This window comes from Carettochelys insculpta, chromosome 4 (assembly GCF_033958435.1).
Source record: "Carettochelys insculpta isolate YL-2023 chromosome 4, ASM3395843v1, whole genome shotgun sequence".
Lineage (NCBI taxonomy): Eukaryota > Metazoa > Chordata > Testudines > Carettochelyidae > Carettochelys > Carettochelys insculpta.
In genome coordinates, this window is record NC_134140.1 from 43,818,948 (window position 1) to 43,832,028 (window position 13,081).

Consider the following 13,081-nt stretch of genomic DNA (forward strand, 5'->3'; position numbering starts at 1 on the left):
GGGGAAAGACCCTTGTCCCCAAACCAATCCCCCCCTCATTCCCACAGCTGAAACCCCACACTCAGAGACTGGAGGGACTGGGGTGGAGTCATACTCAGGGTCTGGGGAGGTTCGGGGGCTGGGAGACCATTCTCAGAGGCTGGAGGGAAATACAAACAAAAAATGAAAGCTGACAAATCAGCTACGTAGAACAGAAGGGGGGCAAAGGGGGGGGAGCAAAATTACTGCAACAGTCTATTAGGTGGCTTGTCTGGGATGGCTATGAATATCAAAGATGGAGAAGCAGTCTTTGTAATGCATAATTGCTTCTCTATTGATAAAGATAGCTGCTGGATGTGGCAGCGTTAAGGAGCTGCAAATGGCTTCTTTAAGAGCCACATACAGTTCCTAGCTGCTGGCGACCCTTAACAAAGCCAATCATGACCCATTTTTGGGTCCCAACCCATAGGTTGGGAGTCCCTGTCCTAGAGCATCAGTTCTGCTCCCAAGAAACAAGCATTGGCTGGTGAGATTACAGTGATACACAGGCTTGGGATGAAGAGCAATGGCTGCAGAATTTTCAGAAGCCAAATTCTAGATCTGTGTGCCAAGCTTGCCGTGGCATTCTAGTACAGGGGTGAGCAAAGTGCAGGACAGGCCCTCTCAGGGGGCATGAAATTTTGTAAGGGGGGCCGCAGCATGAATGGCTGCTGAGTCTCAGGCTCATCATTCTGATTAAAAATGTTGAAATATGTTACTGTTTTTGTGCATGTGTATTCATTTATATACCAATTAATAAAGTTTTTGCATTCTACATATATATTTTCTTACACGTGCCAAGAAGTTTTTTTTTTCATATGAACGTAACTGAAAATTACATTGGCTTGTATTACATTAAGTAGGTTGAGGGAGCCCTGCTAATTGCAAGGACAAAATGTGGCCCAGTGCCAAAATTTTGCTCACTCCTGTTCTCGTATGACACCAGAATGAGAACTCTGCTGATACTCAAGAAGTGAGTGCACTGTAGAAACCTGTAGAACAGATTTCTACTGGTCAGTCAGCATCAATTTAGTGTTTAGAAAGACACTGCAGAAGCCACTGTCATGCAAGTGTGCAGGGCCATTAATCTTCTCCAGCTATGCAAGACTATGACTAAACAGTTGTGTAGGACATAAGCTATGTCTACACTGGGATGCTACATTGAAATAGCTTATTTCGATTTTGCTACATCGAAATAAGCTATTTCGACGAATAGCGTCTACACATCCTCCAGGGCTGGTGCCGTCGACGTTCAACGTCGACGTTGGACAGCACTACATCGAAGTAGGTGCTGCCGAGGAGCGTCTACACACCACAAAGCGGCCCAAATTGAAATAAGGGTGCCAGGAACAGCTGCAGACAGGGTCACAGGGCGGACTAGCACTTCCAGGGCAACAGCAAGCCGCTCCCTTAAAGGGCCCCTCCCAGACACACACAGCCTGCACAGCACACAGTCTGCAGAGCCACAAGCACGCACACCCTATGTAAGCAGCACGGACCCCCAGCAGCAGCAGCAGCCAGAGGCCCACACACCTGCCCCTGGAGGAGCAGTGGTTGCTGTGCTCAGTGCCATGCAGGAGGCAGCTGACCATCTTTTATTTGAGGAAGATGAGCTGTCCTCGGGGGATGAGGAAGCAGCCCCAGACCTTGCTGCCCTCCCAGCACCCCTCCCCCCCGCCGCACACGCCGCTGGCTGTGGAGACACCCCACGAGCATGGACTGGTGGGAGTGGCTGGTGCTCGGCGAGTGGGACAATGACCACTGGCTCCAGAACTTCCGAATGAGCTGGCAGACATTCCTGGAGCTCTACCAGTGGCTCACCCCTGCCTTATGGTACCAGGAAACCCCCATGAGACGTGCCCTCACTGTAGAGAAATGGGTTGGCATCGCTGTCTGGAAGCTGGCCACTCCAGACAGCTACTGATCTGTAGGGCAGCAGTTCGGCATGGGCAAGGCCACCGGCGGGGCTGTCCTCATGGAAGTAAGAGGACCCAGGGGGAGGGGGGACCCCAGAGGGGAGCCCGGGGGGGAGGGGAGGAGCCTGGGAGGGAGGGCCAGACACACCCTGCACACCCCTCACAGGTGCTCTCTCATGTCCTTCCCCTGCAGGTTGTCCGCACAATCAACGCCCTGCTCCTCCAGAGGCTCGTGTGACTTGGGGACCTGGATGCTGCCATTGCGGGGTTTGCCAGCCTGGGCTTCCCAAATTGCTTTGGGGCTCTGGATGGGACCCATATCTCCATCCGTGCCCCGGAGCACAGCGGAGGATGCTTCCTCAATAGGAAGGGATACCATTCTGTGGTCCTCCACGCCGTGGTGGACAGCCGGGGCCGCCTCTTGGACATTTATGTTGGCTGGCCTGGCAGCACCCATAATGCCCGGGTGTTCAGAAATTCGGGCCTGTGCCGCCGGCTGGAGGCGGGGACCTACATCCCCCAGGGGGAGATCCCTGTGGGGGACACCACCATGCCCCTCTGTGTTGTCGCACATGCGGCGTACCCCCTCCGGCCCTGGCTCATGCACCCTTACATGGGCCATCTCACAGCCAGCCACAAGCGGTTCAACACGCACTTGAACCATGCACGCCAGGTGGTCGAGCGCACTTTCATCTGCCTCAAAGGGCACTGGAAGTGTCTCCTCACCCGCCTGGATGCAGGCCTCACCAACATCCCTCAGGTTGTGGGCGCATGCAGTGCACTCCACAACCTGGTGGAGAGCAAGGGAGAGGCCTTCTTCCAGGGCTGGGCTGTGGAGGCTGGCAGGGCCGATGTCCAGCCACCTGCTGCCCCCAGTTCCCAGGTCAACCCTGAGGGGATCTGGGTCCGGGAGGCCCTGTGGGCCCATTTTGACCAGGCTGCGGGCTGAACGCTGGCAGGGCCAGCTGTGGGTGAGCCACCCACTGCACCCCCGCATCCTCCACAACACTCCCTGCCCCCATGCCCACACCACAGAGAACCCAAGAGCACACCCCCCACACGCTTCTGTGCAATAAAATGGAATTTTTTTTAAACAAAACCCTGCAACCTTGTATTATTAATTATTAAAACAGAAGAAGAAGGGGGGAACTATGTACATGGGGGGGCAGGTACAAAACAGGGGTAGAACAAAAACTATTTACAAAGATGGGAGGAATAAGTCCAAAGGAGGGGGCCTTGGGGGGCAACGTCCTCAGCCATGCATCCCTATTGTCCTGCGCCTGGTGTTGGGGGGTGCGACCCACATCTCAGCCGGAGGCCCGGTCGAGGCTGCATGGGGGCTGGGAGAACCGGCAGATAGGGCCGGGCGGAGTCCGGAGGCCCATGGTCCCCCTCGGTGGCAGGCCCCAGGATGGACAATGGTGGAGGGACGGCAGGCGGAGCGGCAGGTGGGGCCAAGTGCCGTGCGATGGCATCGAATGTGCGCATGAAGGCCCCCCCAAAGCCTCCTGGCACCAGGCCAGCGCTCGCTCCTGGAGATGGAGCCACTGCTCCTCCACCTGCAGGCACCACTCGGACACCTCCAGCTGACGCTGGAGGGTGGCAAGCAGCTGGGGGTCCGTGGATGCCCGCAGCCAGCTCCGCCGCTGTCGGGCTTGTCCTGGGGCTGGTCCGTGCTCCGCTGAGGGCTGGCCTGGTGGGATGGCCCCGGTGGGCTCTCCGGGACCACAGACGGCGCGCCGGTGCTCTCCGGGCCCTCCAATGGTGCAGCTGCAGAACAGAGGGGGAAAGAAGAGTGGAGACAGCCGTTAGTGTGGGCCCTGACCCGTGGCCCTTGTCCCCCCACCCCTCTGCTGCTGGTTCCCCATCCCCGTCCCCCGGAGATGCTGCTGCTGCTGCTGCTGATGGGTGTCCAAGCCCCACCCCCCCGGGGGACCCTAGGTTCTGCTCCCCCCATCCCCAGGGATAGGGCATGGCGCTGTCCTGCTGGGGGGCAGGGGCTGATGGACTCTTCTGAGGGACATGCCACTGCTGTCCTCGGGGCCATGGTCACCTGGGTGTGTGGAGGGCCCTGGTCATGTCTCTTGTCCCCGCCCCTTAACCCCGGGAGTGAGCACGAGGGGGGTACATACCTGACGCTCCACTCCCACGGTCGGGGGACACCCATCGGGCGGATGCCTTGCTGGACCTGCGGGAGGGGAGGGCAATCTGGAGCACCCCATCGCTGGAGGCCCCCTCCTCCTCCTCTGGTGTCCCGGGGTGGGCTCCTGGGGGGCCCCTGGGGTGCAGGGCTGGCCTCCGGGGCGGACTCCGTCTCTGGGGCCTGCTGGGGCTCGTCAGCCGATGTGTCAAGGGTGGCCGGGGGGAGGAGGTGTACCGGGGGCCCAGGATGGCCCTGAGCTCCCTGTAAAAGGGGTAAGTGGCGGGGGCAGCCCCAGATCAGCTGGCCGTGTCCCGGGCATAATGCTGCCGCAGCACCTTTACCTTACTCCTGACGTGGTCAGGAGTGCGGGCAGGGTGACCCCGGGCAGCCAGGCCCTCGGCCAGCCGAGCGAACGCATCTGCGTTCCGCCTCTTGCTCCCCATTACCTGGAGCACCTCCTCCTTGTCCCAGAGCCCCAGCAGGTCCCGGATCTTGGCCTCCATCCAGGAGGGGCCCCACTGCCTCTTCCCCCCTGGCTGGCAGGCTGGGAGCCCTGGGTCCCCTTGGGAGGGGTGCCCTGTGGGCACTTGGGGGGTTGGCTGGATGCCATGGGGTGCAGGGTGGTGGCTTGGGGCTGCCGAGGGACGTGCAGGCTGGGCACGTGGCAGTGCTGCTGCCTGCACAAGCTCTCAGCTTCCTGCACAGGAAATAAGGGGGCAGGGAGCTTTAAGGGGCTGCTGCACACGGCGACCATAGAGCTCAGGGGCTGGAGAGAGCATCTCTCAACCCCTCAGCTGATGGCCGCCATGGAGGACCCCGCTATTTCAATGTTGCGGGACGTGGATCGTCTACACATGCCCTACTTCAACGTTCAACGTCGAAGTAGGGTGCTATTCCCATCTCCTCATGAGGATAGCGACTTTGACGTCTCACCGCCTTATGTCGATTTCAACTTCGAAATAGCGCTCAGTGCGTGTAGACGCGGCGGGCGCTATTTTGAAGTTGGCACGGCTACTTCGAAATAGCCCGCTAGTGTAGACGTGGCTATAGTCAATAATTTTGTAGCAATGGGTTTCCCAAATTGCAATGGGGTGACAAGTGGCATAAATATATATAATTCCTATTTTAGCTCCAGATCACCTTGCCACAGAGTACATAACAGAGTTATTTTTCTGTGGTACTGCAAATATGGATGGATCTCACTGGGGTCTTCTGCTATAGTCCACACTGATTAGGCCTCAACTGGAGCATTGTATGGATCTAGAAAGAATGATATATGAGGGAAGATTGAAAGAACTGTTCTTTTTTTGAGTGGAAAAAAGAAACTGGTCTGAGATGGGATATGATAACAGTTTTCAAATACCTAAAATATTGTGACTGGTGCGGGGATTCCCAGGGGGAGGAGGAGGCACTAGCCATGTTCCCCTGCCCCTCCCCATCAGTGGTCCTGCTCCTCCCATCCATGCTCTGCTCATGTCCTGCCCTCTCTCTGCCCCTGCCTACCTCTTACTGAGGAAGCACTGCACTTCTTCCAGGGAACGCAGGGCATCCCTCCACCCTCTTGGAATATTACGGCCCGAGAACTGCTGCCAGAAGAAGGGCAGGACTGCTCCCCTAGTCCCCACAAGAGGTGCTGATGGTGAGTGTGGGACTCTCCCTGCCCAACGCTGGGAGGATGCATGTGGCCCCGCTATACACTCCCACACACCACCTATGACAAAAAAGAGGAAGAAATGTATTCTCCCTAATTTCTGATGATACACACTGTCAGAGCAGCTAAGTATTGGAATAAATTGCTCAAGGAGGTAGGAGAATCTCCAGCATTCGAGATATTTATGAGCAGGTTAGAGAAACACCTGTCAGGGATGGTCTAGATCACAGGCGTCCAACCTTTTTTCATCGTGGGCCACATGGCAATTTTTCACATGTTCCAGGGGCTGAACACAATATACCCCCCAAAACCTGCCCCCCCATCCCTAGGGTTAACCCCTCTCAGTCCCAAACTCCCCCCCCAGGCTTAACCCCTCTCAGCCCCTAAACCATTCCCAGGCTTAAACGCCTTGCAGCCCCAAACCACCACCCTCCCACCCCAGGCTTAAACCCCTTGCAGCCCCAAACTGCCACCTTCCCACCCCCGAGTTTAAATGTCTTGCAGCTCCAAACCATGCCCCCCACCACCCAGACTTACCCCTCACAGCCCCAAATCCAGGATTAACTTACTTTACACAGGAGCTCCAGCTGCTGCTGCCCCCTGTTGCACCTTCACTGGGCTGCCATCTCCTCCTCAGCGCTGCTGGGTGGCTCCCCTCAGCTCTCCTGTTCCCTCCCACACCTGCAGCGCGTGTGGCTCTCTGCCCTCGTGTGCTGAAATAATGGGACTCAGTTGGATATCCCTCCTGCCAACCATTAAATCAATTAAATTGAGTTTTACTCTTTCAGCACAGCAGGGCAGCTAGCTGGAGGAGGAGTGAGCTGTGGCAGCAGCAGGAGCCGCAAATGGCTCCTTAAACAGCCACTTGTGGCTCAGAGCTGGCCAGCTGGCTTTCAAAATGGCGTTGCTGCCAACTCCGCAGCCCAAATGTAAAGGCTGCATGGGCTGGATTCTGGTCTGCAGGTCATGTGTTGGACACACCTGGGCTAGATGGTGTTGGTCCTGCCAAGACTGCAGGGGACTGGACTAGATGACCTCCTACAATTCTATGCCTTACTGACACCAGCGTGGGCTGATCAGGGAAGGCGCATGTTATGCAGAGCTTTAGGAACACAAAACTGAAAGCTACATGCAAGGACTTTATTTCCTGACCAGTGTCTTACCACTGGCATTGCTGAAACACCAATAATGATCCTGCCAGTCTACCACTTGGCTCCCACGGCTCATGAAGCCATATACTGATCACCTCAACAGCACCAAGGATTGCGTGAACAACACGCTAAGAAGGTGCAGAATGATAGTGAAACATGCCTTTCGTTAACTGAAGGGCCACTGGAGCTGTTTACTTACAAGACAGGATTTCAGTAAGAAAAATAACCCAGTGGTTATAGCTGCCTGCTGTATCTTGCATATTTGTAGAGAAAAAGTGGAAAAGTTTTTGCTGACCTGGAGGACAGAGGTAGAGCCACTGCCTGCTGAATTTGCAGTGTTGGAAACAAGGGCTATTAGAAGAGCTCAGCGTGTGTTGTTGTAACGTGGTCTATCTAGCCTTCCTGTTTTACATGCTGTTATGAATTTTGTAGTGATTGCTCTGTATGTAGGAATAGAATCAACGCACCTATTAATAATGTCTGTGAACAATTGCTATGGATTCTGAGACACAGTGAAGTGACAGGAAATTGATTGCTGTAGGATTTGTTCAGCACAATTAGCATATGTGTAAGCTAATGAAGATGAAGTTTGTTCCAAAAATAGAATTTTATCCTGTAAGGCTGAGTCTACATGGCAGAGTTATTTTGAGATACCAGCAGTATCCCGAAATAGCTACAGCACATCTTTGACACGTGCCCATCATTTTGAAAGTTTTCAAAATAACAGGCGTGCTATTTCGGCAACCCTGCACTCCTTGTTGCAGGAGGAGTAAGGGATGTTTTGAAATAGCGCAGTATTTTGACATCTGGCGCTGTTTAGACAGCGCCAAATGCTGAAATAGCCTATTTCAAACTACACTAGAAAGAAGCTATGCAATTTGTGGAGTTCAAATTGTGTTGCTTATTTTGCATTTAGGCTGTCATGTAGAAGTAGTCTAACATGTATCAGGCAACTAAAAACATTTAAAATTTTATTAATTAAGGGAACAGAACTTATGACAAAGAAACACTCCATTTCAAGTACACATAAACAACAGTGGCTTTCACAAGGTTTCCACTTTGGGTCCATGGCTTTCAGCACCCCTAGTATAAAAATTGTTCTAGCACCCCGATCATACCCTGATATACTTTTCCTCACATGTAATTCTGAGAGTTTCCTTGTGCAGTGAATGCTTCCACAACTATCATTCAAGGTCATTCTCCAAACCCACTTCTTCTGTGATATCTATTGCTAACTGATAAGGATTAGACAGTTGGCTATTAAGAACTATTGATATCAATATGCCCAGTTTATTTATATTTAAAAACCTTTTTATTTGAAAAAAATTAGTAGTTACATAGCTAAAATATTTAATTACAGGTCCATTCTCTGTTATGTCCACCCTTTTATTTTTTTCTCACCAATTGTTTTGCTACAACCATTAGTGTAATCTGTGTGGGCATGTCTGCTCTGCAATTATGTGCTGTTACTACAGCACATGCAGGCACACCCAAGCTAGCTTTGACAGAAGGTAGCTCACTAAAAATAGCAGTGAAGTCACAGCAATATGGGCTAGCTGCTCCTGTATGTAACCAGGCTTGTGGCTGGACAGCTGCCCTGCTGCCACAGCTTCACTGCTATTTTTACAAAACTAGCTTTGGTAAGCCTATACCTGTTGCACTCACCCCACCCAGTTATAGCATTCATGTACCCAAAAGGATTGTCTTCACTCAGCCCAACACAACACAGGGTGCTGCTATAATCCAAGCAACACCTCATTCATCTCCTTCCTAAAGCAGGATTGTACAGGATTTTAAAAATGTGAATTACTAATTAAGTTTGGGTTGCCTCTTTGAGGAACAAAAATCTGAGGCACCCACAATGACTGAACCCATAAAACTGTGTACAGCTGGACCTATGCACTGAGCACCCTTTCACATTTCTGGTGACTGCTACCTCAAGAAAGAAACAGCTGGCAATGTTCACTGAAAACCCTAACAGATTTCCTGAGACAGCCACTTCAGAAAAAGGGACAGCTGGCAGTGTGTACTGAACACCCTTACAAAGATTTCCCAGGACAGATAAGTCAAAAAAGGGGTGAGCCAGGGAAAGCTTGAACAGGTGGCAACTCTAATCCAACTGTTAAGAGTTATTACTAACTAGATGAAAAACATTAATTTGAAGCTTTGTTCTCAGGGCAAGCACTACTTCATATTTATTTTACAGCACCTAGAACAATGCAGCCTTTGTCTTGATTGGGGTCTTCAGGCACCACTACAGTATAAACAAACTTAGGTTATTAAAAAAAAACAAACAAAACAGGAAACACAGAAGGCTTCTACCTCAGCCTTAACTCTTCCTCAGCTACAAAGCATCAACAGTATTCTTCTGTCATTTCTGTTTTTCAGCGTATACCATAATGTGCTAATGGACTTTTTTCTCCTAAGTAAGTGCAACGGACCTTCCAGGGGCTGACACACAGAATTGCAGACTTCAGGATTGAAGCTGGAATTTGACACATAACATTATTTTGAACAGAGATCTTAATTCTCTTATATATTACTAGGGCAATATCTCTGCCTTTGAAATTACCAAGAATGGAACACATCCTTCTTTAAAAGAAAAAGAGCAGTCCTGTAGCACTTTAAGGACTAACAAAATAATTAATTAGGTGATGAGCTTTCATGGGACAGAGCCACATCTTCAGATCTGGAAAATTTGCTTATTGTGCTTCATCAACTGGTCTGATGAAAGACAGGTTCCCCTCCACTTTCTTTTTTCTCCTTTCTTAACCCCATATAAACCCTGGATTCTATTTTTCTGCTCCATTTATCTGTGGAAGTGGGTTTTACCCAAAAAAGCTCATAATCTAATAAATGTGTTAGTCTATAAGGTGCCACAGGACTGCTTGTTATTTGTGAGACTCTATGATAGTAAGGTCCAAGTGTAATCTCAGTAAGTTGAAGGCTTGGTCTGCCACCAAGCAGAGATTCAGTTACCACCCAGCTGCTTAGCAGAGCACCTCAGCTCTCATCTCCTAGCACCCCTCCTCTACTTGCGCTACATTGATGACATCTTCATCATCTGGATCCATGGGAAAGAGGATCTTGAAGAGTTCCACTGTGATTTCAACAGTTTCCACCCCACCATCAACCTCAGCCTGGACCAGTCCACACAAGAGATCCACTTCCTGGACACTACTATGTAAATAAGTGATGGTCACATAAATACCACACTATACCGAAAACCCACAGACTGCTATGCTTACTACATGCCTCCAGCTTCCATCCTGGGCATACCACACGATCCATTGTGTACAGACAGGCACTAGGGTACGATTGCATTTGTTCCAATCCCTCAGACAGAAGCAAATATCTACAAGACCTTTATCAAGCTTTCCTGAAACTACAATACCCACCTAAGGAAGTGAAGAAACAGATTGACAGAGCCAGACATGTACCCAGAAGCCACCTCCTACAAGGACAGGCCCAACAAGAAAAGCTAGAGAATACCACTGGCCATCACATACAGCTCCCAGCTAAAGCCTCTCCAGCGTATCATCACTGACCTGCAACCCATCCTGGACAATGATCCTTCACTCTCACAGACCTTGGGAGGCAGGCCTGTCCTCGCCTACAGACAGCCTGCCACCCTTAAGCAAATTCTCACCAGCAACTATAGACCACAACACAGCAACTCTAAACGTGGAACCAATCCCTGCAACAAACCTCGCTGCCAACTCTGCTGACATATCTACACCAGTGAGATCATCACAGGACCTAACATCAACCACACCATCAGGGGCTCTTTCACCTCCACATCTACTAAGATAACATATGCCATCATGTGCCAGCAATGTCCAACTGCAATTTACATTGGTCAAACTGGATAGTCTCTACATAAAAGAATACATAGACATAATTCAGACATCAGGAATGAAAACATACAAAAAGCTGTAGGAGAACACTTCAATCTCCCTGGACACTCAGTGACAGATTTAAAAGTAGCAGTCCTACAACTACAACAACAAAAACTGCAAAGAGAGTTTTCAGAGCGGCAATTAATTTGCAAATTTGACTCCATCAGCCAAGGACTGCACAGAGACTGGGAGTGGTTGGCCTATTACAACAGCAGTGCCTCCACTCTTGATGTTCAGGCCTCTACATTAGCTACTGATAATAGGCCACATCCCCCCTGACTGAACTGACTTGATTTCTCCTCTCTTGATATTCCACATTAACTCCCTATAATGGGCCACATCCACCCTGACTGAGTTGACCTTGTTAGCTCTGGCCCTCCCCTTGATCGAGACTCCCTCTTTAAATTCTCCTCTGAACCCCCCCCCCCCCCCCCCCCACTCATGCATCTGATGAACCGGGTCTTTGCCCACAAAAGCTTATGCTCCAAAATATCTATTAGTCTATAAGGTGCCACAGAACTTCTTGATGTTTTAGCAGAGTACCCACAGCCATCCACACTGGGCAGCATGTGTTTCTATTGTCCACGCACATCTGCAGATGCCTTGGTGCACATAAGGTTTCCTGCCCACGGATGGAAGAACTGAGAGGGAACACTGTCATCAACACTGCGTTTCCTTCCCCTCACTCCCTTCCCTGTGACAGAAGGGGATTTCCCACACTGCACTTCAGACTCACTACTAGAAGGCGAAAGCCGGACAAACGCCAAGGCTCCACAGCGTTGGGCTGTGCGCGGCTGGCACGGGAGACGAAGTGAGTGACGGTGAGGGTCAGTCATACACACCGCCTGGGTGGGAGGGACTTGGCTCGTTGCCCACGCACCACATGGAGAGGCGCCGGCCTGGATCCTGCCGGTCGGGGGTTGGGACCGCGGGTTGCCCCGCAGCAGCGAGCCCTGGTGCCCTACGTCCTCTCGGCGGACGAGCCGCCCGCGGGCTGGAATGCCAACGCCCCGCGGCCGGCGCCGGGCCAGGCCCCGGGTGGGGGAAGAGGAGCGCGGAGCCTCCTCCAGGGCTGTTCTTCCCCGGCCGGCCGGAGAGCGGCACTGTGTCCCCGCGGCGCACGCTCCGCCTGAGCCTCCTCCCCCTACCTCTGCCCTCGCAGGAGCCGCCGCCGAGCAGCCTCCTCCCCTCACCTCTGGCCAGGACAGGAGCTGCCGCAGCACCGCGAAGCCGGCAGCCAGAGACCGCTCGTGGCTGCGGGTTCCCGGAGCCGCGTGAGGTAAGGGCGGCCCCGGCCGGGGACAGGGCTGGGAGCGCGGGGCGGTGGAGGGGGACAGGGCCGCGGCAGCCGGGGAGGAGCCTGAGGCGGCTGTTCCTCCTCCCCGCAGGAGGGCTGCTTGGCTTCCGGGGCCGGCCGACGCGGGCTCTGCGGCAGAGCGAGGCCGCGTCCTACCCACACTGGTTGGTGCGTATCGGCCCTCTTAGAGCTGACCCGGCGGCGGGGTTCGCCTCTGGCCTTGCACCTCCTCCCCGGGGGCTCACCGGCCGCGGCTGCGCAGCAGCGACCGAGCGGCCAGCCCTCTGTAGTCATCGAGCGCCGCGAGGTCCCTGCCCACAGGCGGGAGTGTCGCCCACGCAGCGTTTTGCGCCTGCTGGGCGAGTTCCCATCCTTTAGTAGCACTGGGACGTGCTGGGCAGGAGTTGGTGGGGAGGGGGGCAGGGCTCTGCAGGCTCCTTGGTTAAGGCAGCATTTCCCAAAGCCCGCACGTTCCCCCTCGGTACTTTGGCCTTAGTGGCGTTGGCCCTTTACCAGTGCAGTCCCAGTGCTTCTCTCCCCTTTTCTGCCGCCTACCGCTTGAAATCCTGTCGTGTGCCAGTGGTGGTATTCGTGCCATGCTTGGGGAAACGCTGGATTAAGCGTTTGCTTACACTGGACAATGGGCTGGGACTCTGGATCGGCTCTCTGAGCTGTGTGGTGGACTTAGTGCACTTCTAAAGCATTGCAACTCTTCTGGAATAAAAGCGCTTGCAGCACAGCAACTGCGCCACTTGCACTTTCATTTGAAGATAGCACTGGAGTGGGGAGAAGGATGCTTTGTGGGCTACAGAGTCCTTGGCTGACAGGTACTCAAACAGGCACAGGACCTTCCTTAACTGGTTATTGTCTTGTTGCCAGACGTGAATGGGTACAATCTCTTTTGTTTTAGATTAATAGAACTTACTCTAGTTCAGCACTCCAACTGTATCCAAGGGAGTTAAATTGATTTATGAACATTGTGGACATATGCATCCCACTTCTACTG

General features: G+C 52.7%; 2 protein-coding genes across 4 annotated transcripts in view; one reads left to right on the forward strand and one right to left on the reverse strand.

The window, feature by feature from the left end:
- Window positions 1–1,718: 1,718 nt before the first annotated feature.
- On the reverse strand, window positions 1,719–11,663 carry LOC142012219 (uncharacterized). Its single transcript, XM_074992074.1, has 5 exons — window positions 11,659–11,663; window positions 11,515–11,572; window positions 6,298–6,473; window positions 4,067–4,338; window positions 1,719–3,704 (listed from the first exon to the last, which is right to left on the reverse strand). Exons 1-5 carry the CDS (start codon window positions 11,661–11,663, stop codon window positions 3,187–3,189), a joined length of 1,029 nt encoding a protein of 342 aa, XP_074848175.1. The 3' UTR covers window positions 1,719–3,186.
- Window positions 11,278–13,081, forward strand: part of N4BP2 (NEDD4 binding protein 2) — a 62,572-nt gene continuing 60,768 nt past the window's right edge. For all 3 annotated transcript variants that reach the window (XM_074992634.1, XM_074992635.1, XM_074992637.1), the window contains exon 1: window positions 11,278–12,057. The gene's annotated coding sequence lies outside the window, so the exon portion shown is untranslated. The remainder of the gene's footprint in view (window positions 12,058–13,081) is intronic.

What these genes read in the sequence shown, in the direction of transcription:
- LOC142012219 (XM_074992074.1), bottom strand. An exon ending in CCGGCTTTCGCCTTCTAGTA is followed by an intron (nt 6,474 to 11,514) that starts GTGAGTCTGAAG and finishes AATGGTTGGCAG; the next exon opens with GAGGGATATCCAACTGAGTC. An exon ending in CCGTGGGAGTGGAGCGTCAG is followed by an intron (nt 3,705 to 4,066) that starts GTATGTACCCCC and finishes TCTGTTCTGCAG; the next exon opens with CTGCACCATTGGAGGGCCCG.